This window comes from Patella vulgata, chromosome 8 (genome assembly GCF_932274485.2).
Source record: "Patella vulgata chromosome 8, xgPatVulg1.2, whole genome shotgun sequence".
Taxonomy (NCBI): domain Eukaryota; kingdom Metazoa; phylum Mollusca; class Gastropoda; family Patellidae; genus Patella; species Patella vulgata.
This window is the reverse complement of record NC_065886.2, coordinates 34,464,773-34,492,417: the sequence shown is the minus strand read 5'-3', so window position 1 is coordinate 34,492,417 and position 27,645 is coordinate 34,464,773. Positions and strand designations below refer to the sequence as shown.

Genomic DNA, 27,645 nt, shown 5'->3' with positions numbered 1-27,645 from the left:
GAGATAATTTGAATGAACTCTACATTATATCCATTTTCATTATCTATTTTCGAACTATACCTATACCAAGACCGACCATCCCTATATCTGATCTTTAAATTCACACGACTCTCGTGAATGAAGTTATTCCTGATATAATGAGCTCAGGGCCCGGTTCCTAGAAAATTCTTAAAGTAAGCACAATGTCATGCTTCACTTTTTCTTACGTAAGAAACTTACAAAAATACCGTCCCTAGAAAATTCTCCAGACCATTCTTACGAAAGCACAAGTCAAGTATAAGTCTAAGCACATTGTGACTGGTAAAGTTTACCATAAACTGAGACTACGATGCTCTTTAACGTCATAAAAACAACTTTGGTATGCGAATTACGTCTTAAATTTGTCGTCTGCTTCATTGACGTCATATATATATATATATGGTTCATTTCGATGCATGTGCCACAAGATAAAAAAACGCAGACACATACAAACTAACTGAATAATTGTGAGAGCGCCTGATCTTAAAGTAGCCTGTGTATTTGTAGCCTATTGTTTACTAATTGCCAAGTCGCCTGTCCAACCTCGTGGGTTTTCTCCGGGTCCTCCGGTTTCCTCCCACTGCTAAAGACCCCTACGCGCAAGCGAATTATGTAAATAAAATTAAACCAAATGTTAGTCCCGAAATGACCTAGTTTGTGTCGAGTGGACGTTAAACCCCATTTCTCTCTCTCTCTCTCTCTCTCTCTCTCACACTCTCTCTCTCTCTCACTAATTGGCAAATAGGCCTAAATAAAATGGTTTCAGGGTAGGCCTAGAAGCGAAATTTTCTATAGCATTCTTAATTTGAAATTTCTTCTGGAGAAGGTTTTTCTCTGTCTTGTAATTGTCTCTTTGGTATAAAAAGGTGTCGGAAATGCCGTCGAATAACTCTACGGTCAGCCATCTTTTTGAAGCAGAAACAGACTTACGGTTGGTAAGCCAGCCGTATACCTTGCTTGGGACTTGTGCTTAGATTATCTATGTTTAAGAACGAAGTTGTGCTTAAGTTTTTTCTTGGAACGCATAATAGCGTTCTTGTGCTTACAATGAAGTCTACTTAAAATCTAAGCACAAGAACGTTCTTAAGAATTTTCTGGGAACACAAAATAAGGTAAGTTTACTTAAATGCAAAGTCTACTTAAATCTAAGCACAAGAACGTGCTTAAGAATTTTCTAGGAACCGGGCCCTGCAAACAGAATTGTTATTCCCTTCTCCATTTACACATAAACAACTAGAAGGCACGGTAGCTAGTGAGAAGGCGCTGGTTCGCTAGCCTGGAGGTCCCGGGATCAGTCCGGTGTTGGCCGAAAAAGTTCATCGATATTTTTCCAGCATTATTTCCCCCTGGCAGTGGTGCAGGAAGGAGGGCCTGACAAGGATAGCTGTCTAGTCGTTCGGATGGGACGAAAAACTGGGGTTCCTTGTACACATTAGCGTGCACGTAAAAGATCCCTTTGGGTCGGAATTCGATATAAGAGTAGTGCCAATGTCCGGGAAAAATTTCCCTCATATTGAACACTGTATGGCGTATACAGTCAGAGCAGAACAGTAGAGCGTTAAACCCCATTCCATTTCATTTCACTTCATAAACAACTAAAAAAACAACAGATCTGTTGTTTGGCTTTCAAGCGGACAAACATTACATATTTTACATAATATTCAATCCTTATCTAGCTCGCAATTTGTTTTGTTCATTAGTGTGATGTTTGATAGTATAGTCTAGTCATAAATGACATCTATTTCAAAAACATTATCTCTACAGTTGATGTTATATAGCCTAGTCATGCAATCTGATTGGCATAGAATTTAAAACACCCACTGTAAATGTGCAAATTCATATATATTCTGTCGAGATTGTTATATAAACATAGATATATTGAGCGTGATATCAACCTAATCACTACAATAACATATAAACATTCCTTCTTACTGTTAAACCTGTGTATTCCTGTGTCCAGTAACCAAACGACTACTATCTACTACAAGACGTTCTGGGTAAGATTAATTTGCTTTTACTTCAGAATTACCGGTAATGAAACCGGAGAGTCATGGTGTATCTGAAATGTGATATGACCGACACATGTTTTGGATTAGGCTGCATAGGGTGTTTATAGCACGTGTCTACTAGGAAAGATAAGGACTTGAATCCTATCATAGTTCTACTAAGAGAGCTAATATCATTTCATTGATATCGTAGTAAATCCTATCATAGTTATACTTAGAGAGCTAATATGTCATTGATATCCGAGTAATAGTTCAGCAGAAGTTCAGCAATCCAAAATCAGATGTTTTCATTGTTTAATACCGTGTTAAAAAGAGTTAATTGGAATAAATTCCCCATTGAGGTAAGTGTACGGGGCCCGTGGTAGCTCGGGAAGCCAGACGTTGGCTAACTAAACCCGAGGACGGCACCGTGTTCACAAAGCATTCTCAGACTTAAGTTAAGAATTTACTCAATTTTCAATCACTGTTTATGAGATATATATTTTATCCAGAAAGACAAAACTTTGCACATAGTTTCTTATTGATGTATTTGATACATTAAAACAACAACAGTTTTATAAAGGGCTATAGTTTAGTTAAAATAAGGCGAACAATTTTGAGTTAATTCTTAACCTAAGTCTTAGAATGCTTTGTGAACTCGGGGCTGTGGTCGAGAAAGTTCGTTTAGATTCACCAGTGTGGTTTCCCCTTTGCCAGTGGTAGAGGACGGAGTGACTGGCAAGAAACGCCGTCTAGTCGTTCAAATGGCGTGCACATGAAACAAACGTTGAAAATTGGAATTCGACGACAAGATCGTGGAAGCACCGCTGTCCTGACAAAATGTCTCTCCTACACATGGTGTATTCATTAGCCCAGTTGCTTGAGAAATGTAACCGTAAACCTTTATTCATTTCATAAACTCAAATACTTTGATTTTTGAATTCTTTGATTTTTTGTAATTCTGAAAAAAAAACTATGTTACGATCAAACAAGACACATTATATATATAGTCGTGAACAAAAACAAGAAAAGGGAAAGTTAAATCTTTAATTGGTATAACATAATACGAAATAGTAATAAAAATAAAAAAAAACGGATTAAAAATATATACGATCAAAAGACGTAGCCTACAGTAGATTAAAATTCTGGATGATATAACATAAAAAAATCAAAATAAGTGTGGTGAATCGCTAGGTGTGGTATAAAAATTTAAACGATGACAAGACAATAAGGTGTTTGATGTGATGTTGAATCTTGATATAAGATCCTGATGTTAAATTGTATATATTCTCACCTGTACATGCCTTGCGCAGGTACAAAAATAGGATTGATATATATACATCTCGGCGCATACACGAGACGCTCAGTTTATTGTATATATTCGGAAGTAGCAAGTTTATACACGATTAGCTGCACCATACACGAGGTACACACATAGTCTGACGAACCTATTATTTAATATACGCTACTAACTACTACGTGGATTCTCAGGTAAGATGCCAAATTATATTATAACTCTTCTTTCACAATCTATTACCTTTGAGGCGTGTGTAATGCATTGCGATTATCTGTGAGTTATTCATGAACCGTGCGTTCGACATTGCTTTATGGCATTTATATCATGTTTTTTGTACATTTCTGGTGTCAGTTTTTATGGAACATATTTTAATAACAATAACATTACAAAAGTATGTGTGGTCTCCCGTTTCGGGATTTATAAACATTGGTGATGTTGAATTGTTTATATGTAAATAATGTAATGTTCTTTTGGCAAACATTTCTGGTGTAGGTTTTTATGAGACATTTTTAATAACATTACAAACATTTATGCGGTCTCCTGTTGCAGCATTGATGATGTTGAACTGTGTAAAGTTTTTGGTTGTAATTAAAGCATCTGTAAAGCCCGTATAGTCCGTTTTTATAAAAAGCATTTATATATATACAGCAACTCGATTCATGTAATACGTGTTACGACAAGCGATACCTTATGCTTCTCAAGGCCACTCAAAGACTGCATTGTTATTTATATTTAGAAAGTTTATTATACAGTCTCCCATTTCTCGATTTTAAAAAAGAAACTATTGATGAAGCTATAGCTTCGTCTACACTAGGCTTGAAAAAGCCGGCTTTTTAAAAACCCGGTTTTTTCAAAACCCGGCTTTTTCAAGTGTAGCGTCTACACTGACTAAACGGAAAAAGACGATGAACACCGACCTTCTTTATTTGTGGAACTTCCGGTTTATTTATTACGCCATCGGCTTCAGTCAATTTTGCAGAGATAATAATATAATAATAATGATTACTAGAGAAGCCAGCTTCGGCTAATTCAGCGCATATAACCCTGTAAATTTTATTGTCTTTGACAGTTCCATCAAACAAAGCTTGAATGTTCCCCCGCCCCCAAATCTCAATTAGCAATAAGCACTCCTCGTTAACCCATTTTAGGTTAGGCATGTTGAAATTAAATAGGCTAGGCTATAGATGGATTTGAGATTTACCGCAATTTCTTAGAACCGGAGGCAATGCCAATGTTATGAATGTACGGAAGCTCGGGACGAATGACATCCGGGTACTTGATAAATCCCGGATTTACCGTCTACACACATAAAATTGCCGGTTTTTTGAAAAAGCCGGCTTTTTGATTTTGAAAAATCCCTCAATAATTTTAAAAAGCCGGCTTTTACGATTGAGAAATTGAAAAAGCCGGCTTTTAGGAAAAAACCGGGATTTAAAAGGCTAGTGTAGACGGTGAATGCTGCTAGTGTAGACGTAGCTTAAATGAAACCGCAATCGAAATTTATTCATTTATAGTTTCAAATCAAATATGATTTTGTGGTATTTGAGTGAATGGTACGAACGTCCAATCCTTCATCCGGTGACGGTATTGCGCTCTGAAAAATATTTACGTATATAAATTTTAGTGAATCCGGGTTGCCTTACTTGTAAATATCTAAGATACCCATAAACATACTTAGCTATTGAAATCTCTTCTAGCTCGTGTCTGTGCTTACAGATATATTTTAATTTTCTGAGTTCATGAAATATACGTTAGATATGAAATGGCGTGTTTAAGGTAACAACTCCGTTACTACTTTTGTGTGATAGTTTGGGCGTGGATTTTAGAAGTGTGACCGGTAACCTCTGGGTGATATCTCATACCAGCCATATGAAATCCATCAGGTAAACCGGTACGTATGGGTGCCGTACATATATATATAGAATATCCGCCACAGTCTTCTTTCTAGACCATCTGATGCCACTTTCATGAAACGTCCAAAGTACTGTTTTCACCTCATTTAATTGACCGAGAATTTTCCGCAGGTTTTTCTAGAGTCGCTTTCCCTTGGTGCAGAAACTATATTCTGACAATGCCTGTGATAGGGCGAACACTTGGAGACCTGGGTTTCAACGAACACTTCACAATTCGAATTTGACAAAGAGTAGACGGACACGTCGCTACCCAGGAAAAATTCCCGTCGTGACACATCCTACGAAAGTGGGAAACTAACATAACTGTTTGCAGACATGAAAACAACGATTACATAGTCACGAGTACGACCCACCCCCCTTGATAGATGCGGACGTTGAGCCCATGACCCAAGGAATTAACGAGCACGACAGAAATTCTTTTAATCTTTAATAAAATGAAATGAAATGGAGTTTAACGTCCAACTATTCTATACCGACTGGGCCTATGAAGACAGACTCGTGTACGACGTACCTTTCAAGAATTTGCGCCAAAAAGTAAAATATAGATATGTGAAGATAACAGTATAACATACATACTTGATGTTATATATAGGTTTTCTACAGGTATATATATACTTACCTGAGTGGTGTATATAGATAATGGGATGACAGGTGACGAGTTATATATTTTATTGTTTTATTATGTTTGTGAACTAAGGTTAAATTGTACTTGTTCCTACTGCTTCTCCTCGTTGCAAAACATTTACTCAAAACACGTATGTGCGCGTGCTGATCACTGAAATACCCATAAAGAATTTGCATTCAATATTTAAAGATGGCACTTGTTTGTTTATATCATTTATGTTGGGTGCCGAGTGTCGCGGAATGTTCAAGTCATCAGCTCAGAACGAATTACAACACTGTAGTCTGCAAGGTATTAACAATTCCCCAAACGATGATTAGGGATGACGTAATGTTTGGATTTTGAGTCATTGAGTCAGGTGGCGTGGTTTCGACTCCCCGCTTGCCCAACCTCCTAGGGTTTAACCCCCCCCCTCTCTCTCTCTCTCTCTCTGCCTCTCTCTCTCTCTCTCTGCAATATATTTTTTTTTTTTTTTTAATTATTTATTCACAGTATTTAAGGCCTCCAGCCCATAGTACATAAATTTTTACAACATATAAGAAGTGCGGTGAGTAAATGTGAGATAAATAACAGTAATAAATAATAATGGTAATAAAGACAATATGTATACATAATTTGTTGATATAATATAATAATAAATCAAAATAAGCATAACTATTTACAATTATCAATTTGTTTTCGGATAACATATGACTGATAAATAAACATAGCTAAATTTCGATAATTATTTTCGTCAGACATGACCCTAATAAAAATATCCCTATTTGTTTTATGTTGTCTCTCGTTCTCTATTTCTGGAAGTAATTTGGTTCTTAGATTATCATACAATTTACAATAAACAATAACATGTATTTCATCCTCTGTTTGTTTTAAATCATGCATTTCATCACAGTATTTACAGACTCTTTCAATTTTTGGTACATTCTTCCAGCGTCCTGTCTCTACAGCCAAATCATGGTTTGAACATCGAAAACGAGTTAAGGATTGTCGAAATTTAGTCACAGATGCCTTGGATAAATAAGGTTCATAGTTAACATTGTGTTTAATCAAGCTATAATTTTGTAGTCTGGACGTCTCTTTAATATCACATGATAATTGTTGACGTGAGCAATCAATTAGCCTTTGCTTAAATGATGATAAAAACCCATTTACATCAAAAACATCCTGCTCTTGCCAAACGTAACCAAATCCATATTCATATAAAATATGCTTAATATAATACCCCTTTATCTTCTTGCAACACTCTTGAACACTATACAACAAGGGTGCTTATCTTGTCAACCAACTGCCTAATATATACAATAATTCAATCACATATAAGAAGGAATAGATAAATAAATAAAATGGGATATATAATACAAACAAACCCCTAGCCAAAAGCTTTACATAATACCATATAATATATCTATAATATATTACAAAACAAACTTTACATAATACTGACGTCGTGAGGGGGGGGGGGGGGGTAATTCCTACACTATCGTATCGACGACGATAACTCTGGTAAATTGTATTTATAATAAATGAGTGTTCAAGACTGGCCAACGGTCGCAATAACAGGTCTAGCTAGGTCTAGCCGGTCACCAGACGTAAGTTACAATATATAATATAGAACATAATTATATACAAGCTTAGGATTAAGATAATTATATAATAATATTTGATAAATGCTCATAGGAAACAGATGTTTAAATACACAAAATGATATAGATATTGCAAGAACACGTGTTAATTACGTAATAAACTCAAACAGTTCAAAGTCTTCGGCCATTGGTCAATTGTTCATTTAACCCTAAGGAGGCATTAGGTAAGAATAGATAAAGAGCTGACAGTTCTCACTATAATACATAAGGAAATAACAATATGCTGAAAATTTCAGTCAAATTTCTTCACTCTGAACCTAGATAATCAGTCTCGATTATCCATTTTTACGATTATTTCATCCACCACAAAACGTATTTAAATCCACTAAATATCGCAGGCATCCGATGACATCGATAGTTGATTATGGTCTTGGTAAGTTAATTAATGTCTAATTAATAATTTAGATAACATCTAAGGCCTAAAGAAAGGTCTGCCATAGGCAGAAAATGAAGACGGGCATACGCCATACAGTGTGCCATGAGGGAAATTCTGCCAGGACAGCGGCACTGCGGCCTATTCTTATATCGAATTCCAACTGTCAAGGGATCTTTTACGTACACGCCAATGGGTACACGGGACCTCGGTATTCGTGCCATCCGAACGACTAGACAGCTGTCAGGCCCTCCGTCCCGCATCAATGACAAAGAAGGGGGAACCACGCCGGAAAATCTGGACGAACTTTCTCGGCCAATGCAGGGATCGAACACCCGACCTCCAGACTAGCGAGCCAGCGTCTTACCCACTTAGCCACCGTGACCCTCGGCCATAGATTTAAATAATAATAAAATGTATACAATGTACAGAGACACACTATATCAATATCATATGTTATTATATCTCCTTCGAGTGAATATAAAAAAAAACATTTGTAAATTATAAAAGGTATTGCTGTCGAAATGTCACACCGCCCTAGGTTTTTCCTATCCTGCTTTATGATCGTAAACATCAAAATAATAAAACACATTGCACCCAATACAATAGATCATTTTTGTGTTAAAAAATTGCCAAATGCACATTATTTAATGTAATAGGATCTAAAGTATGGGCTTGGTCATATGTGTTTTTCTAGTGAAATGCGTGATCTATATAAAGTTTATTTCGGCGGAGTATTATTGCTTTCTTTGAATGGGTAGTGTTTACGGTAAATAAGAATTGATAGCTAGAAAATAGAGCTATTTCCTTCAGTGAAGCGTGTGTGACGGTTTTTGGTGAGGGGCGGGGGAGGGGTCAAAAAGAGCTCTCTCGATCATAAGGTCTGTCATTTAGCCAAGTGGCGAGGTTTCGATTCCCAGCTTGTACGTGACAAGGAGTAGGGTAACCTGATTAAGCTCGTGGATTTTCTCCCACTGTTGTAGACCCTATTTATCCGTTAGCGAATTATTGAAATAAAAATGACCCATATGTTAGTCCCGAAATGATCTAGATTATGTTGAGGGGACGTCTGTCTGAAAGTGGTGCAAGACGGGGAGCCTGTTAAGGATAGTACATTCGGATGGGCTGAGAAGCTGAGGTCAAGTGTACACGTTGGCGTTCGCGTAAATAATATGTTAATTCGATATATAAGAGTAGGCCGTGGTGCCGCTGTTCGGGCAAAATGTCCCCCATAGCACATTGTATAACGCATGTCCGTCTTCATTAGTCCTGTCGGTGAAGAACAGTAGGACGTTAAACTCAATTTCGTTTCATCTAATTTCACATTCTGTCAAGCATGTGTTCATTTGAGGAAAACTTAAAACCAGTACAAAGGAAAAAAGGAAGAAAGTTAAATCCCATTTCAATTCCTTTTTCGCTACTTTTAAATAGCAACGTTATTTTTAGACGCCAGTTAAATTATACGTAAAAATACTGTGTTTAAAACTGGTTCCTTTTAAATATTTTTAGTGTTTGGTCAAAAAATAGCCTGTTGGAAAACGATAGAGATATAAATAAACGGTTATCTTTTATATTTTAATCATTCATAAAAACATTTTTAAAAAAAAAATATTAAAAGATCAACAATTATCATGAATTAAAATAGTAGATATATATACAAATTTACTTATTTTTTCTATTTATTAAACACGCATTTAAAAGTTAAAAAAATAAAAACATATAAAGAATTATTGATATACATGGGGGGTTAATAGGGATTATAACTTAATTTTCTCAGAAAGATTTTTATCACAAAGACAACCCGCTAGGATTCACAGTAGGTGTCGATAAATGACGTGACTCTGACTCTAGGTCTGTTTTATTAGTCGGATAAAACATAAAAAATATAACTGCACGTTGAAAACCCGCAGAGAAATAAACTGCGACAACTGAAATGAAATGGGGTTTAACGTCCTACTGTAAAACCACGATAATAGTTACGATTATAAAAAGAACATATTAAAGTATATTGTAGGTCTACTGGGCTAATGAAGACAAACAGGCGCCATGCAGTGTGCTATGGGGGACATTTTGTCCGGACAGCGGCGCTACGGTCGACTCGTATATGGAATTCCAACTGTCAAGGGTTCTTTTATGTGCACGCCAAAATGTACATGGGACCTCGGTTTTTGCGTCCCACCCGAACGACTATACTTTGTCCCACTGACCTCGCTGGAAACCTCGCCGAAAAATCCCGATGAACTTTCGCGGCCAACCCCAGGATCGAACCCGAGACCTCCCTGCTAGGTAGCCAACAGCTTACTCACTGAGCCACCGCGATTAGGATAAGTAATATAAACATATTAATGGTTAAATAATAATTGTACATGTTTAGATGTCGTTCATATTTTGACATGCAAATTTAACCGGTGAGCCCAGAGAATCAGAATAAAACAGTTTATATTGTTCATAATCAGTGTTCTGCCATTCTAACTAAATCACAACTCAAATATCAAGCACATAGTATATTATATACTAAACTGCACATATCTGTTAAATACTTTTATAGGTGGTATTCGTAGATCGTGATCATGCTTTAGCCAATCAATGGCTTGAATTCTATTACCGTATAAGGTCCCATTCCATAAGAAGTATTGTATACTACACAGATGTATTGAAGATTGTTAAATTTGGCGCGAAACTTTCATCAGTTCTTCCCTCGGTCTGAATAATTAACAAGCAAGACCCGATAATACACGCAGTCTGCGATGTCTCTTTTGACAGGTGATTTTTATTAAAATAGATTTTTATAAGGACGATAAACGATATTTAGACATTCTGAGCTTTCTTATCATGAATGTTTCGATTTCAGTATCTGTCGAATAAACAAAAGCGTAATTTATTCGGAAATATTACCCTATTGACATGAACTTACACCCGCAACGTAAATTAAATATGGAAATTATGGAGTAGCGGTGATCATAAAACTTTGAAAATGGACTCATAACCACATAGCATGGGGAATATACTCCGTTATAAAATATAGACAATTAAAATTATGAAATAAAGTGTGTTTGTTTATAAATGTTAGCCACAGGCATGTACAGTAAATGGGAATGGCATTTAAATGGGAATTTAAAATTATGCGGTGATGATGGTGTGAAAAGCATTATTATATTTACGAGTATCCGTGTAAACTGTGATATATTCAGACTGATAATCAATTGTTTGTAAGTTAATCTCCAATGTTATTGTCATCAGTTGATATTGTTGTTGCCCAAACTTAAACAATCGAAAAGATCGCGCGATCGACGTGTTTGTCAAACTTTGTCAACCTTAATCCCCCTTCAACATCTTACGATGGTTTCGTTCATCACGTGACATGTGCAATGTTTTGATGAACTCTATCGAAAATTCAAACAAAAACATTGACTTTTCAAGAGAGAACCTTTTTATTCGTCGGAATGTACACTGGATTTTATTTAACCGAAGATGATTTCAAACACATAGGCACGTTTTAAATAACCATTATTCAGTAGAAATCCGTTTAAAAATTACGACGGTGTAGACAGTAATTTAATATGGCCTGGCCTTTAGCATCTATTATGTAAAGAACCTAATCATCCAAATAGTAATGTAATACGGCACGGGCTATATTTTTCCCCGCTTTGGGTGCCACGATGGCTTAGTGAGTAAGACGCTGGCTCGCTAGCTGTCTAGCCTTTCGGATGGTGCGAAAAGCCGAGGTTCCGTGTACACATTGGCGTGCACGTAAAATATCCCTTGGTAGTTGGAATTCGATAGAAGAGTAGGCCGTAGCGCCAAATTTCCCTCATAGCACACTGTATGGTGTATGTCCGTCTTCATTAGCCCAGTCGAAGCAGAACAGTAGAACGTTAAACCCCATTTCATTTCATTTCATTTGCATACGCCATACGTCTTACAGTATGCTATGAAGAACATTTTGCACTACGGCCTACTCTTATATCGAATTCCAACTGTCAAGGATTCTTTTAAGTGCACGCCAATGTGTACACGGGAACTCGGTTTTTCGTCCCATCCAAACGAAGATACGTCGTCCTCTGCATCACTGACAAGGGGGAGCCACGCCGGGGAAATTCTGATGATCTTTCTCGGTCAACACAGGGATCGAACACGGGACCTCCGGTGTGGCGACCCAACGTCTTACTCACTGGGCCACCGCGTCTCCTGACTTAACCTACTGACTAAATTGAATAAAGCTATCTGTAGGTCTAACTGGTTTTGTATCAAATAAACACGTCACGACTGATATTTTATTGAGATTAATTATTCAATTCAAGTATTGTATAGTCAAATCTCTTCTCTCACTGCTGATAAACATCGTGCTTTCACATGTAGGGCATTATTTACCGTCACGGGTGAGAATTATAATATAAATGTAGAGCAAATAGTTGTAAAATAAAACTTAACCTAGATGTTCCAACATATACACCAATATACACAGTCATGTCCACAATGTCCATAATGTCCGCCCTTTGGTCCACTTGAAGAGGTATTGTGGTCAATATTAATGGTACGATTTCAATGATAAATCTAAAGGCTCTTCAAACATTGTGTGTGCGCATCATTAAAATTACTTCATAAAATCTGGACATTAGCGTGTGTGGCCGAGAGGTGTAATGCAGGAGCTTTAGATCATAAGATCTGTCATTGAGTCAGTTGCTCTCTCTCTCTCTCTCTCTCTCTCTCTCTCTCTCACACACACATGTCCTACTCTTCTGTTCCGACTGGGCTAATGAAGACGGGCACTGCTCAAAACCCTATGGGCACGTGAATTATTGAAATAAAATGTATAAGTTCTGAAATAATCTTGTTGTTATTGACTCTCATGCAACCGGAAATCTTGATAGTATTGGAAACGTCACCAGAAATATAAACCTTGTTGAACTTGGCGACAAATGCAAATGTTGACTTTCGTTTTAAAATCACCTTTTCACCTATTGCATGATGTTGTTTTTTTATTGATTATTAACTGACAAAATGATATAACATACAACACAATGTGTTGATGCAAGCTGTCTGAATCATTACATTAATCAATTTCATGAAAAATAAGTAACTGCGTAGGCTACCACACGGACCGGTAACCGAGGATGACGTCAACGCAGCCATCTTGGAATTGGCACTTATATTGCCCCTGTGAAAATATATAGCCCCCTATATACTTACAATGGTATTTGAGGATATATATAGGGCAATATACTCTTTGTTATATCTGAAGATAAATAGGTATGTCTTTCGTAAATTTATGGTCAAGTTGCAATGATATTAGTGGAGAACTAGTAAAAATTTGGATTTCGCCTTTAAAATAGCAGTAAAGGTGACGCACTATTGACGTGTATTATTACATTCATTCATAAGTAAATATAGATTAGGCTGATCACGTGCGGCGGACAAACATCTAGATTGTGTACTTTGAAGTGAAGAAAAAAGTCCTTATATCAAAATTCGTTCACATCTATTAATATTCAGAAACTGTTGTGAATTATTTCTCAGAAGGGATTCTTGTGGTTGAAATATTTATCTAAATGGTATTATTTAGTTTATTTTTGGTAAGTTAATTAGTGATTTGAAAATAGTCCTGAGTCTTAGAATTATATAAAATGTATTTTTAAGTTTTCTGAACGACCAAAATATTTAAGCTTTCTGATCAAAGACATAATGACATGGCGTTTAGCGTCCTACTTTTCTGCGCCGACCTGGCTTATGAAGTCGGGCAAATACTGTCAATGTGTACGAGGGACCTCTTTTCCGTCTATATCAACGTTTACACGGGGACTTGGCCCTGCACAACCGACAAGGGTAAACCACGTTGGTAAGTCCGGTGGAACTTTCTTCCCCAGCGTCAAGACGAACGCGCATGTACTATACAGGTTTCGTATTTCACATTTTGTATTTCACAATTGTATTTGGACAACTGATCTGAACACTTGACTGATGCACCAGTGTAATAATATTGGGGGATTTATTCTATCAATATGTATAATAAAGGTTGGTGTCTGTTCATTTAGCGCGTGTGTGTTGTATCATAAGATCTGTCATTGAGTCAACGGCACTGTTAGAAGGATTGGGTCGAATCGACCCAACAAATATGGGTGAAATCCGACCCAAGAGTATAGGGTACAGACATGACCGAACCAAAAAATAATAAATTCAGGTGGAAATCCAATAAATTTGGGTCGCAATGACTTAAAATTATTGGGTTAAAGGGACCCAAATTTCTTGGTTCGGTCATGTCTGTACCCTATACTCTTGGGTCGGATTTGACCCAGATTGGTCGCTCTTCGTAGGTGACATTTGCGTTTCCAGAAATGCAAAATGTGATGAGCGGCCTTGGGTTGAAGTTAAATCACAAGGCTGAAACAGAAAAAAGACAGAAAGATTTTTAATTTCAATATGTGAAAATATTATATAGGACACGGTATAGTTTCCTCTTAATAATGTGCTTTAGGTGGTCTAACTATATTGCGTGGTTTCTATTCGCCGGTTGTACGTGACAAGGGGTAGGCTCGTCTGTCCAACCTCGTGAGTTTTCTCCGGGTCCTCCGATTTCCTCAAAGACACCTACGCACAAGCGAATTATTGAAATAAAACTGAGCCATATCTTAATCCCAGAGTGGACGTTAAACCATGGACCGTGTATAGATAGCCAGGCAACGCCCACGAAGCCTTTAGAATTCTGTGCCGCGGCAAAAGAGAGACCTGACAATCGTGACTAAATTAAATTAGCTCCCCTCGCGCAAATACCTGTATTAAGTTTAAAAGCAAAGAAACAGAAATCAATTCATAATATTTTTATTAATCTTGCTACTCTTTTTTTTTGAAACCCATGTATAGATAGACTACTAACTGATGATTGGGGTGTAAATGTATCAACACATCGTTTTTGTTTACTTCGGACGCGCCTATGTGAATCCGAAAAAAAAACGTCGACTTTTTCTTACAAACAAATCTAGTAAAACACTCTTTTCATTTTTACTTACGCACAATTAATCATCATTCCGGACAATATTAAGGTGAAGTTAAAATCTCTCTCTCTCTCTCTCTCTCTCTCTCTCTCTCTCTCCTCTGTCCCCCCTCTCTCTCTCTCTCTCTCTCTCTGTTTATTTGAAACGCAATTAAATTGATTATATTACGAGAAAGACAGGATATTGGGGTCTGGAGTCAATCCGACGACCTGTATTGTTACACCAGACAGGGAGTGTATCTTTAATCTATCTAGAACATCCCATATTATTTATAGCTAAATCCCCTGATCTACGTTTGTATTAATTCGCCGTTCTCTATTTTCAGTGAATCAAGTTTTGGTAGAAAATCTGAAGATGTTAATTTTGTGTTATTGTATGAGTTTAATGTTGGCTATCGCTTCTACGGACGGTAAGTTTTCATCAGGGTTAATGTTTGCTCACGTGTATACAGACAGTATGATATTAATAGGGGTATACAGACATCAGGTTATTATCAGGAGTAATGTTAGCTCACGTGTATACAAACAGTATGATATTAATAGGGGTATGCAGACATCGGGTTATTATCAGGATTAATGTTTGCTTACGTGTATACAGACGTATGATATTAATAGGGGTATACAGACAGTATGATAATTTTTACCCGCGCGTTTTCTCGCTGGAGTAAACCCTTAAATGAAAACGAATCGCGAAAATGCGCGCAGAAACACGTACGTGGCTTGCACGTTAGGCGTTCAAAGCTGAAGGGAACCTTTATAAACTTACCATAAGGTGACATACGGAATTATAAATCAGACATCTGATTTGAAAAATTAAAATGGATTCATTTTTTTAAAATCCCGTAATGCATAAATTAAAGCTGTTGATGAGACAAATGCCCCGGTCCTCCTCGCACTGTTGGTGTGTGTGTGTGTGGGGGGGGGGGCACATCTTGAGTCGAGTACAAAATTTAAATTTTGGTTTTGGTTTTGTATAATCAATTTGATCACATTTAGACAGTGTCCGAAATATCTAAATTACGACCAGCGGCTTTAATATATAGCATATAAAACAAAATGCTACCAAGCTGCAAAACAGAACGAGTGCCCCCAACCCCTTCCCTCCTCAAAAGAGTGTCCTGACTTAGTGTATTTGTGTATCTATGGAGATCTGGAACCGTGACTATATTAATTTCAGATGGCAAAAAATGGAACGATCAAGCCCAGAAAGAATTGACAGATGCCTTAAATCTAAAACCGAATATTATGATAGCCAAGAACGTCATCCTGTTCCTAGGAGATGGTATGGGTGTATCCACAGTTTCGGCAGCCAGACTATATAAAGCTCAGAAATATAATATCACAGAAGGGATGTCTACTCTGGCTTTCGAACATTTTCCTCATGTTGCTCTATCTAAGGTATGTTATCATTTAAAGAGAACATCAAGAACATGAACTTTTTTTATTTCTGTGAACTACCCGATAAGAGAATTGGTTTTTAAACAACCTGTCGTCGTTGTGCTTTGATTCTAATGGCCACTTAACGTGATATCCGTTAATTTTAAAGGAGTCAGCGGGGCAATATTGGGTACAGCTGTTGGTCGAGAAGGTTCCTTGCAAGGCAAAGCGTATAGGGGTTGGAATGGGACGAACAACCGATCTACTCGTTGACGTACAAGAACCCTTGGTAGCTGGAATTGAGTACAGTTGTTGATCGAGAAGGTTCCTTGCAAGGCAAAGCGTATAGGGGTTGGAATGGGACGAACAACCGATCTACTCGTTGACGTACAAGAACCCTTGGTAGCTGGAATTGGGTACAGCTGTTGATCGAGAAGGTTCCTTGCAAGGCAAAGCGTATAGGGGTTGGAATGGGACGAACAACCGATCTACTCGTTGACGTACAAGAACCCTTGGTAGTCAAAAGTCCCCTCACAGCACAAGCGTATGTCCGTCATCCTGAACAACGTTGGCGCAAGGGAAAACAGACCATCCCCATTTTATGTTTTATCGTTATTCCTAAAAACATACAAACAATTGTGTACTGCTCAAAATATTGGCAACTACCGTAATATAGAGTATTCACAGATCATTTCGCTTTCAACCAAAATTATCAAAACTTCAATCGTCTATTCACACATCCTCGTTATCCCCATTGTTATATCTTTCCATTCTACTCTACTAGTGCTTTTTGTCAAATTTATCTAACATTCAATCACATCAATTTAAATTCCTGTCAGAAATTTACTGATTTAAAAAAAACAACAACAACAACAAAAAAAAACCAACAAAAAAAACAACCCAATAAAATACGCGCCATAAACCTCGTACTCAACTAATGATCTCTGTCTACAATTAGCTCCGCAAAAGAACAGACACAAAGCTTGATGACCGACATTTTAAAGGGGAAGACAGGCGCGGATCCAGAGAACCCCCCCCCCCCCTCAGCTACTTAAAAAAATTTGTAAAACAACCTTTTTATGAGAAAAGTGTCATAATTGTGCTTTATCCTTTATCGTCAGATGGTGCGAGATAATGATATAGACATGATATCACAATTAATGCTTTGCATCAATAAAATTGAATCACAATGTCATCGTATTAATTCATAATGAAACGAGGTGTTGGATTTATCTGTTTAAAAAAATCAATGTGTATGTATTTACGCCAAAATGACGATAGAGACCATGTATTTCTCCGATGGGGGAGGGATACATTTTCTCAGGCACCTGGCAAACCCCCTCCTGCAAAAATTCCTGGAAACCCTCCCCTGGAAGAACAACGATTTTCAACAAGATTTAATAACATATCAATATCCACAAGCCGCTAATATTGGTCTGTTTACGTTGAATAATGTAAAAAACAAAATACAAAGTCAGCTACTAAACAGCGATGCAGACATGTGCCAGCTATCACGTGATGTAATATATGTCACGTGCCAGCTATCACGTGATATAAAAAAATAACTTTATGGCTTAAATTGGGTCACAGTATCCAGTTTAGAAATTTAATTTACGCAAAGGCTTTGTGTATTAAACCTTTAAAAAGTTGCAAGTTCGTGTTTTTAATATCCTAATAAACATCTCTTTCATCAGATGTTCTGTCAAACGGCGAAACGATCAAACAACACAGGCTAAACTTACTCCAAATTTGTATGTTTACTATAAAGACCAGTAAGCCTGTTGAACTAACTACGCCACTTCCGGTTTTAATAAAAAGTAATTTCTTGCTTTCAAAAACATTTTTGCATATGTTACAGGGGGAAAACCTTGTTGAAAATCGTTGGTCTTCCCCTTTAAGTACTAAATCAACGGTATTAGTCGAAAACACTAACTATACTTAGTAAATTTTGAGAAGTATTTTTTTCACATAATTATAAAAATTGGAAAGGTTTATTTAGTCTTTGTGTATATGACAGATGTGAAAAGGAGTAGAGCCGCATTAGAAAATAGTATACCAATTTTTCGATATGGCGGCCATTCAGGGCAGAGATCTATTCTCGAAATAGGTAGTTCTCTGTGTGCGAATGCATAAACCTTGAACCCGGATTTTGAAACTAGTATCATCATAATTTTATTAACATAACCTGTATGTCTATTGAAAGGTAGACTATTAATAAAATTCAGAAGTGGTGTTTTAATTTTAGTGAAATCTATTTCTAGGCGCCTTATAAGGATTAGTATCATCATGTTTTATAAATAATATAGTATTATACAGTTCTACTTTATGTAAAAATAATAATACACAGTTGTATACTCTCAAATTGTACACATTTTGTTCAGGCCGAACTCGTCCTACTTTTCATATGACTTACAACATAGGCCAAACGTGTTTAAATTTATAATATGTTTCTACTGAAGAAATTTGCATTCGTAAAGATATTAATGCGCCATTAAACATACAAAGAAAGAGAAAGAAATGGGGTTTAACGTACACTCGACACAAACTAGGTCATTTCGGGACTAACATATGGTTTAATTTTATTTCAGTAATTCGCTTGCGCCTAGGGGTCTTTAGCTGTGGGAGGAAACCGGAGGACCCGGAGAAAACCCACGAGGTTGGACAGGCGACCCTACTCCTTGTCACGTACAACCGGGGAATCGAAACCCCGCCAGTTGACTCAATGACAGACCGTATGATACAGCGCACGCGTGCTAACCATTCGGCCATCCAACCCACCTTAAACATACAAATCACAGAATATAAAATAAGATGCGGTAGAATGACAGAAAACCATTCTTATGTAAAATAGTGGATGACGTCACAGTTGTTCTGGTTTGTTCACCGTGACACTATGGTCGTCGTCGAAAGAGGGGAAAAATGGGGTTTAACGCCCACTCAACACAAATTAGTTTATTTGGGGACTAATCGTATGGTTCAATTTTATTTCAATAAATCAATAATTCGCTTGCGCGTGGGGGCTTTTAGCTGTGGAAGGAAACCGGAGGAGCCGGAGAAAACCCAGCCCACGCGTTAAAAATGACAGAGGACATCCGGGTAAATTCCAATGAGACAATAACAGATCACAATCAAAATATCAAAAAGGTTTTTTCTGGAGGGGCGGGGCGAATGGTTAGCGCATGCGCGTTGCATCCTAAAGTCTGTCATGAGTCAGCTGGCGTGGTTTCGATTCACCGGTTATACATAACAAGGAGTAGAGTTGCCTGTCCTACCTCGTGGGCTTTCTCCGGGTCCTCCGGTTTCCTCCCACTGCTAAAGACCCCAGCGCACAAGCGAATTATTGAAATAAAATGAACCATGTTAGTCCCGAAATGACCTAGTTCGTGTCGAGTGGATGTTAGTCCCGAAATGACCTAGTTCGTGTCGAGTGGATGTTAACCCCTCTCTCTCTCGCTCTTTTTCTCTCTCTCTCTCTCTCTCTCTCTCTCTGTTTTCTGGAGTTTGAAAAATTGTGATTAGAAATTATCCTTTCAGATACATTTAAGTTGTTCTCTTTTAAAGCGTCCTTTTTATATTTTCAGACATATAACTTGGACGCACAAACACCCGATTCCGCCGGTACCGGAACAGCTTTTTTATGTGGCGTGAAAGCTAATGCAGGAACTCTAGGGGTTAACGGTAACGTGGCTAGAAAGAACTGTACATTAGAAAAAGGAAATGAAGTTATGTCTATTTTACATTGGTCCAAGGCCGAAGGTTTGTTTTTTATCCTTACTCGCGTAATTATTGTGATATTCATGTTTCCCATTTTGATACACCGTCGTCCACAATTTCTTGTGAACATTCTACAGACTATATTTATTGTGTGATTGTTTTGAAATTGATATAATGTTGTTTACATTTGTGAGACGAAGAAGCCCTTTTACTTTCAATAATTTCCGTTAAATTTTTCTGCTGTTATGGCCCTTGTTTTACTTTATTGCACCTTGTGAACGCACTAACGACAAAAATTATCGTCCGATCTGTATGAAATTTATAATTTATGTGCATCCTTTAAATTTGAAAAAACGAAGAAGTCTATTCAATTTCATCAATTTCCGTTAATATTTCTAGAGTTATGGCCCTTGTTTCACTTTGTCGAACCCAGTGCGCGATCTAACAACTAAAGTTATCATTCGATCCGTATGATATTTATAATGCATTATTTAAATAAGTGAAACGCAAAAGCCTATTGAATTTCAGAAATTTTCGTTAATTATGTCTGAGTCCAATAATTACTTCTCAAGTTTTGGGCCTTGTTTCATTTTGTTGATAAATGCGAACGCTGGAAGAATAAGTCATCATCCCGTCTTTATAAAAATTATATGCATTCTCTAACTTAGTAAGGCGACAAAGTTTGTCGAATTTGGGTAACAGATAGGGTTAAAAAAAACGGAGGCCCTGTGTACACAACACATCGGTGTGCAGATAAACATCCCGTGGTGGTTGGAATGCAAAACGCACACAAATGTTCTTTAAAGTGCACACCATGTATACATTTGTATGCTATGGTTTTTCGTCTCATCAGAACGACATGACAAAGCTAACGTCGAGAGGAAACCTGGTTTGAAACATCACGGGCTTTGATGCACATTAAATCGCGACTAATGTCATATATTGATATTAGTAGGACGTTAAACCCCATTTCATTTCATTTATATTGATATCCTCAGCTGTGTAATTTGCAGTGGTGTACAGAGAGTTATCGCCCTTTGTGTGTATTTTGTAGGTAAATCTGTTGGAGTAGTGACGACGTCGAGAATCACCCACGCAACACCAGCTGCAGCCTACGCTCATAGTGCTGAAAGAGACTGGGAAAACGATGCTAATCTAAATGACGTAGAAGGTAACTGTACCGATATTGCTAAACAACTGATAATGGACAACCCGGATATTGAGGTTAGTACTCGGATATTACTTGACTAGATCTATGTTACATGCACACCTGCAGATTTCCCCCAATGTCACGTCGATGATGGGTTAGGGTAAGGTTGAGGACTGTTACATGTATGTTTTTCACAAGATCCTAGCGCGTGAATACATCTCCGCCGAACCTTGGAGGTGTTTGAATGGAAGTAAAATATCGAAAATTCAGACTTGCTGGACTGTGAACAAAGCTTATTAGCCAGGAGGCCCGGAGATCAGTCCGTACTTTTCAGAGTAGTTTTACGGTGCAGGACGGGGGATCTGACAATTAAGAATGGGACGATAAACCGATGTCCTGTCTACACAATATTGTGTACGTAATAGAACCATTGGTAGTTAATATTGAAATATTAGAAATGTCACACTGCAGGCAAAATTTATCTCATTTCCTATAGTTATTTTATCTGCTATGCTTCGAGATATTTTGTCATGTGTCAAATCATCTATGTTTTGTTTTTATTCAGGTGATTTTGGGAGGTGGTAGAAGGAATTTCTTTACAATACCTGTTGGTCAGCGTAATGATAGTCTTAATCTTACACAGGTATGTAGGGGTCTTATTTCTATTTGGAATTTAGTTCCTGAGATATTTCTTTTTCTTGCCCAATACTAAATCCCATCGTAACCCTTCGCAAGATCATTCGGGAAACACCACTGCCCCTTCCGAACCATACTTCTCAACATTGATAGCAATACATTTTTGTTCAGAAATATGCTACACTAATGTAATATCTTACTGTACATCAAGATAACTGGGTGGTAATTCAAGGCCGTTAATCGTAAGCGCTCATGAGGGAGCCACTTTAATCGGATATGGTCATCATTCATTGGCGATAGACGATCACGTGACATCCAACATAGCCATCACAACATCTCTCGAATCGAGCTGCCCTGCATTACCACCCGTATATCTTGAAAAGTTAAATCCCATCTCTCTCTCTCTCTCTCTCTCTCTCTCTCTCTCTTTATACGCCCAGGAACATATTTTTTGACAGACACCGAGCGAAGTGGTGACATGATTTGTATTTGGTTATTTATATTTACAGATCTGGGAAACAGATAAAAGTACTAAGGGTAAAGGAAGTTACGTCACGACTAAAAGCGAACTTGATGCCGTCGATGTAACTAAAACGGATTTTTTACTGGGTAACAATATTTATAATGAAGTTTCAAGAGGAATTATCCCTTCGACCAAGACAAGAGAATATATGAAATAAAGTTTATGGTCGTTCGGGTGGGGCGAAAAACCGTTGCCGTGCATGTAAAAGAACTATTTGAAGTTGGAATTAGGTGGAAACGCCACTGTTCAGGCACAATTCCCCCCAAGGTTATGCCCAGTTGGTTCTGAAAAGTAGGAAGGTATTGGGAGTGTGTTCTGGAAAGTAGGACGCTAATTGGTAGTTGGTTCTGGAAACTAGGAAGTTATTGGCAGTTATTAGTCTTACACAATTCCTTTCAAGTCATATATCCGACTTCTGTAGCCCCGTGGGTTCTGGAACCGGGGACGTTAAACCCATTCCCAAATCACTCATATAGCCAAATCGAAATAATTTTTCACGACTTTCTTTAGATATATTGTTAGTGAGAAGTGAATTGGACTTAATGTCAGAACAGTACCTACCTCGAATTGAAATGGGTTTAACGTCCTACTGTTTTGAACCACAGCATGTCTGCTTTTGTTAGATGCCAAATTTAGAATATTTAATTTAAAAAATAATCAAGGATTTTCAATTAGTTTTTCATTGTTTTTTGAAGGTTTTTTTTCTTTTCATACTGTTACCTGTTTTGTCACAATTAATAATGATGTATATGAAATCCGAGAGAAACTCTAATCACGTGGTTGGTGGTTGTTTGTGGTTTATTATATTTTGAATTACCTATATATGGTTGCTCCAAAATCTTTTGAGTGCTTAGGGCCTATGTTGGTCTTAATTCGGTCATAGCTTAATCATTGAGCCACCGCTGCTTCCTAGTCATAACAATATCTACCTCGAATCGAACACATAACCATGTGTATTGCACATTACCCAATGTGTCTCTCAAAATAACCGAAGTATAGTAATTGATTACTGTCAAAGATGGTATTTTAGTATCTAGAATAGGTTTTGATATTTTAAAGCGATCATCTGTTTTACGTTTATTAAGTTTTGATATTTCTATAGGTTTATTTGCTGAATCACATATGGAATATGATCTAGATCGTGAATTGAACAATTCGCTCGATCAACCCTCGCTTCCTGAAATGACCAAAATCGCCATCGATATACTGAAGAAAAACGACAATGGTTTCTTTTTATTGGTTGAAGGTGAGTAAAGGATTTGAATAAAACAAAAGAACGGGTTCGGGCTGGGTGTTTATTTTCTGGTGAGCATTACACATTGTGACACACTGGCTTTGTTTAAAATGTCTCTATTAGAACATAGTTTATTCTGGTAATTCAACCAATTAATGTATGTAGTCAGACTAGTGACCCCCCCCCCCCACGATTGCATCGTTAAATCCACATCATTTCCACATTGTTAATACTCTCTCTCTCTCTCTCCCTCTCTCTCTCTCTCTCTCTCTCTCTCTCTCTCTAACTGTCTACGTCTTATATATTTCCTCTACAGGTGCTCGCATCGATCATGGTCATCATGCTAGCAAAGCTAGGAAAGCCTTACATGATACAATAGCGTTTGACGATGCTGTAAACGTTGCCATGAAAGAACTGGGTCCAGAAGAAACACTGCTAGTTGTCACGGCCGATCACTCTCATGTATTTAGTATGGCTGGTTATCCAGAGACCGGAAACGATATATTAGGTAAGAAACGTCTTTATCAAAAAACGCCTTTGGACAACTTCTACTGATAGATCGGCTTCTGTCGATATTATTGTTTATTGTAGAGACAGATATGGCAGTATTTGTAATTCGTTCATGCAACATCCCAACTAAAATAGGAAGGCACGGTGGCTCAGTGACTAAGGTGTGGACTCAGTAACCAGTAGACCCCTGGTTTTATCCACTAATCCTACTATCACGATTCGTACTACGATTGAAATCGTGGAGAAATCGTGGTGTTCCTATCAGGTCTTATCTTAGCCTATATTGAGGTCAGTCGTAGCAATCGTTTTCTTCGTATCAAATGGATCTGCACGTACCAGATCGTGGACTCAATTAGGACAATTCTAGATCGTAACGCATCGCACGACAGTGGGAACCTAGTATTATTAGTAAAAACGACTAATGCTTTAAATGATTCGCACCAAATGTAATAATATATGTACGATATTGTCACGATATCGTCACGATATGTTTACGATATTATCACGATCATGTCGATAGATGTGAAACTTTTGTTTTCTACTAATTTGTTTATACACAGCTTTTATTGTGTGTGTGTGGCACATTGAATTGTATATCTCTACTCGTATTTTGACTATTGTGCTAGGTTTGTATACTTGTATTTTGACTATTGTGTTAAGTTTATGTATACTTGTATTATGACTATTAGTATTATGCTATTATGCTTGATACTCTAATAGGCTTATATTTTGAATTTAAAGCTAAGTTTTTATTTTTACCTTTTAGGTTTGGTGCACCCTGTAGCTGATGGTGAACCTAAAGATAATGTCCCTTATACTTCATTGATCTATGGTAACGGTCCTGGTGGTGCCTTGGTTAACGGAACAGATGGCCATCCTGGTCGACAGAATTTAACTGGTGTTGATACAAGTACGTTATTGTTTTCAAACTAACAGGCCAATATTCGTATTTAATTCAATAGGCTGTTTGGGAGTCGAGGTGGCTCTGTTAGTAAGAGGTTGGCACGCTTTTCAGGAAGGTCTCGGGTTCGCTCATGGAGTTAACTGAAAGAGTTCCTCGGGATTTTCCGGTGTGGTGCAGGACAAGGCACGATGTCTAGTCGTTCGGATAGGACAAGAAGTTCCCGTGTACACGTTTGGAATTCGATACAGAAGTAGATCGTAGTGCCGCTGTATGGGCACAAACTGCGCTCATAGCACACTGCATGGCGTATGTCCATCTTCATTAGCCCAGGTGGTGCAGAGAAGTAGGATGTTAAACAAAGTAACCTACATGCCAGACAGGATGATATACATACATATAACTTTATAACGCCCCAACTGGGACCTGGTTTGATGTTAATGACCTGGCTTCAGACATATGCTAATGGCCTGGCGTGAGATGTATGCTAATAACCTGGCTTGAAATAGATCTCGATCCCATTTGATGTAACTTTTAAGTGTTATGTTTATTTATTTATTTATTTATTTATTTTTTGACAGCCGACCCAGAATATGTGTTTCAGGCAGCTGTACATATGAGTTCTGAAACTCATTCAGCAGAAGATGTCGGGATATTCGCTATTGGTCCTATGTCACATCTATTCCATGGTGTCCACGATCAGAATTATATAGCCCACGTCATGGCCTACGCTTCCTGTGTTGGACCGAATAAGAAACATTGTGACAAATCTAAAGAGGATCCTGTAGGCAGCGGCGTCAGTCATACACTTGCTCAATCTTTAATCATAATTTTCATATTACATCACGTAAATAAATATTTGTAATAGTTATACACGCCCTCTATTACATCATGTGCAAAATGTCCATTTTTGTAATAATTATAAACGCCCCTTATTACATTACCTCAGTAATATCTTGACTTTATTTACGGTTGCTGATCGCCATTTGCATTTTTCGGACAATATTCAATATTCCACGACTTGATCCAAATTAAAATGATCTCTGATTGGCAATTTAACATTTATCTCATAAGAAAATCAACGAGGGATAATTTGATGGATTTTATTCAATCTCTTTTCAAAAGTCTTATCAATAGATATTAACCAATACATATAGGTGGCGCTGTATAGTATATGTCGGTCACATAATATTTGTAAAAACATGTATGGAAATGAACTTTTTTTGAACTGATTTTAAAAACAAAACCAACAATCAGGATATCTGAATTGGATAGTCGAACATGCTGAGGTCTATTTTCCATGTACGCGTTTTCATTAGCAAACAAGTTCGTCTAATGCAACTGTAATGAGACCGTTTCGATGTAACAGGCGAAAACGGCTGTGGAAACGCGTACATGGAACACGAAGGAAGTATATATTAGATCATTTATCAATGACACCCAAGATTTTGTGTATAACCATTTGTGTTTGAAATCCATATCAAATAATATGAATAATTCATTGTATAAAATTTAACTGTTAACCTATTGTTTTTATACTTGGAATACTTTATTTATATATTTCTATATGTTGCCATGGATATATATCTGTGTATTCGTTTGTTGCCATGGATATATATGTGTAATGTGTATCATTTTGTTGCCATGGATATATATATATACTCTTTTGTTGGAATGGATAGAAATATTTGTACTATTTTTTTACCAGGGAGACATATCTTTGTTTTCTTTTGTTGTCATAGAAATAAATGTTTCTATTTTGTTTAACCGTGAGAATTGGGTGACGAAAGATTGTTATGTTTTATGTAATATAACAACATTTTATTCAATTATAAATATATTTTCTAATATGCACTATTACTTCTTTATATGTATGAATTTTATAAACACGAGACAATTTTTATCGAATATTTTATAATGGCATGATCGAGTGGCGGGGAGGGGGGGGGGGAATAACTCGTACAACGGTTATGGATTAAGACTAGAAATTCTCCAATCATTGATTTCAGCGCTGAATCCATGGCAGTTCTTCGGTGAACTTAATCTGTAGAACCACAACGGTCCCAGCGTTAACAAAGATTAAATTTAAAATGGATTTAGACTTAATTTCGATTCAACGAAACACACTCTTAAATATATAATTTAAAATCTCGCGCCTTAAGTTTCCGTCATTTTTATTAGACAAGAAACGCCAACCTACGTGAATAAACCATTTGACTATATCACAACTAGATATATCTGATTGTTTGTTTTTATTTAATATATACATGTCTGATTTGCTGTTGTTTTTATATAATGCAGGACGGGGGGCCTGACAAGGACAGCTGTCTAGTCCTTCGGATGATACGAAAAACCTAGGTCCCGTGTACACATTGGAATGCACGTAAAAGATCCCTTGGCAGTTGGAATTCGATATAAGAGTAGGCGATAGTGCCGTTGCCCGGGCAAAATTTCCCTCATAGCACACTGTATGGCGTATGCCCGTCTTCATTAGCCCAGTATAGGAGCAGAACAGCAGGACGTTAAACCCCATTTCATTTCATTGTTTTTTTATATAAGTATACATATATATGATGGGCATACTGGTATATGTAGCTCAGTTAGTAAAGCAAGGACTGTCGTGTCCGAACGCCTAGACAATGTTCCTGCTGGGCGGGGAGGGGGCTATATAAGAGTAGTCGTAGTGCCGCTGTTCGGACAAACCTTCCTTCATAGCACACTATGACGTATGTCCGTCCTCATTAGCCCAGTCAGTGCAGAC

General features: G+C 37.4%; 1 protein-coding gene across 3 annotated transcripts; it reads left to right on the top strand.

The window, feature by feature from the left end:
• Positions 1-1,994: 1,994 nt before the first annotated feature.
• Positions 1,995-27,117, top strand: LOC126829362 (alkaline phosphatase). Of its 3 annotated transcripts, XM_050559175.2 has the most exons (12): positions 3,360-3,494; positions 13,369-13,424; positions 15,166-15,249; positions 16,017-16,237; positions 19,798-19,972; positions 20,985-21,154; positions 21,646-21,723; positions 22,226-22,325; positions 23,342-23,485; positions 23,790-23,981; positions 24,750-24,893; positions 25,466-27,117. In XM_050559175.2, the coding sequence occupies exons 3-12, from the start codon at positions 15,195-15,197 to the stop codon at positions 25,747-25,749; spliced, it is 1,563 nt and encodes a 520-aa protein (XP_050415132.1). In that variant the 5' UTR covers positions 3,360-3,494; positions 13,369-13,424; positions 15,166-15,194; the 3' UTR covers positions 25,750-27,117. The 3 variants fall into 3 exon arrangements, with proteins under 3 accessions (XP_050415133.1, XP_050415131.1, XP_050415132.1); XM_050559176.2 differs by lacking the exons at positions 3,360-3,494; positions 13,369-13,424 and adding an exon at positions 1,995-2,015; XM_050559174.2 differs by lacking the exon at positions 13,369-13,424 and having other exon boundaries at positions 3,340-3,494.
• Positions 27,118-27,645: the final 528 nt, after the last annotated feature.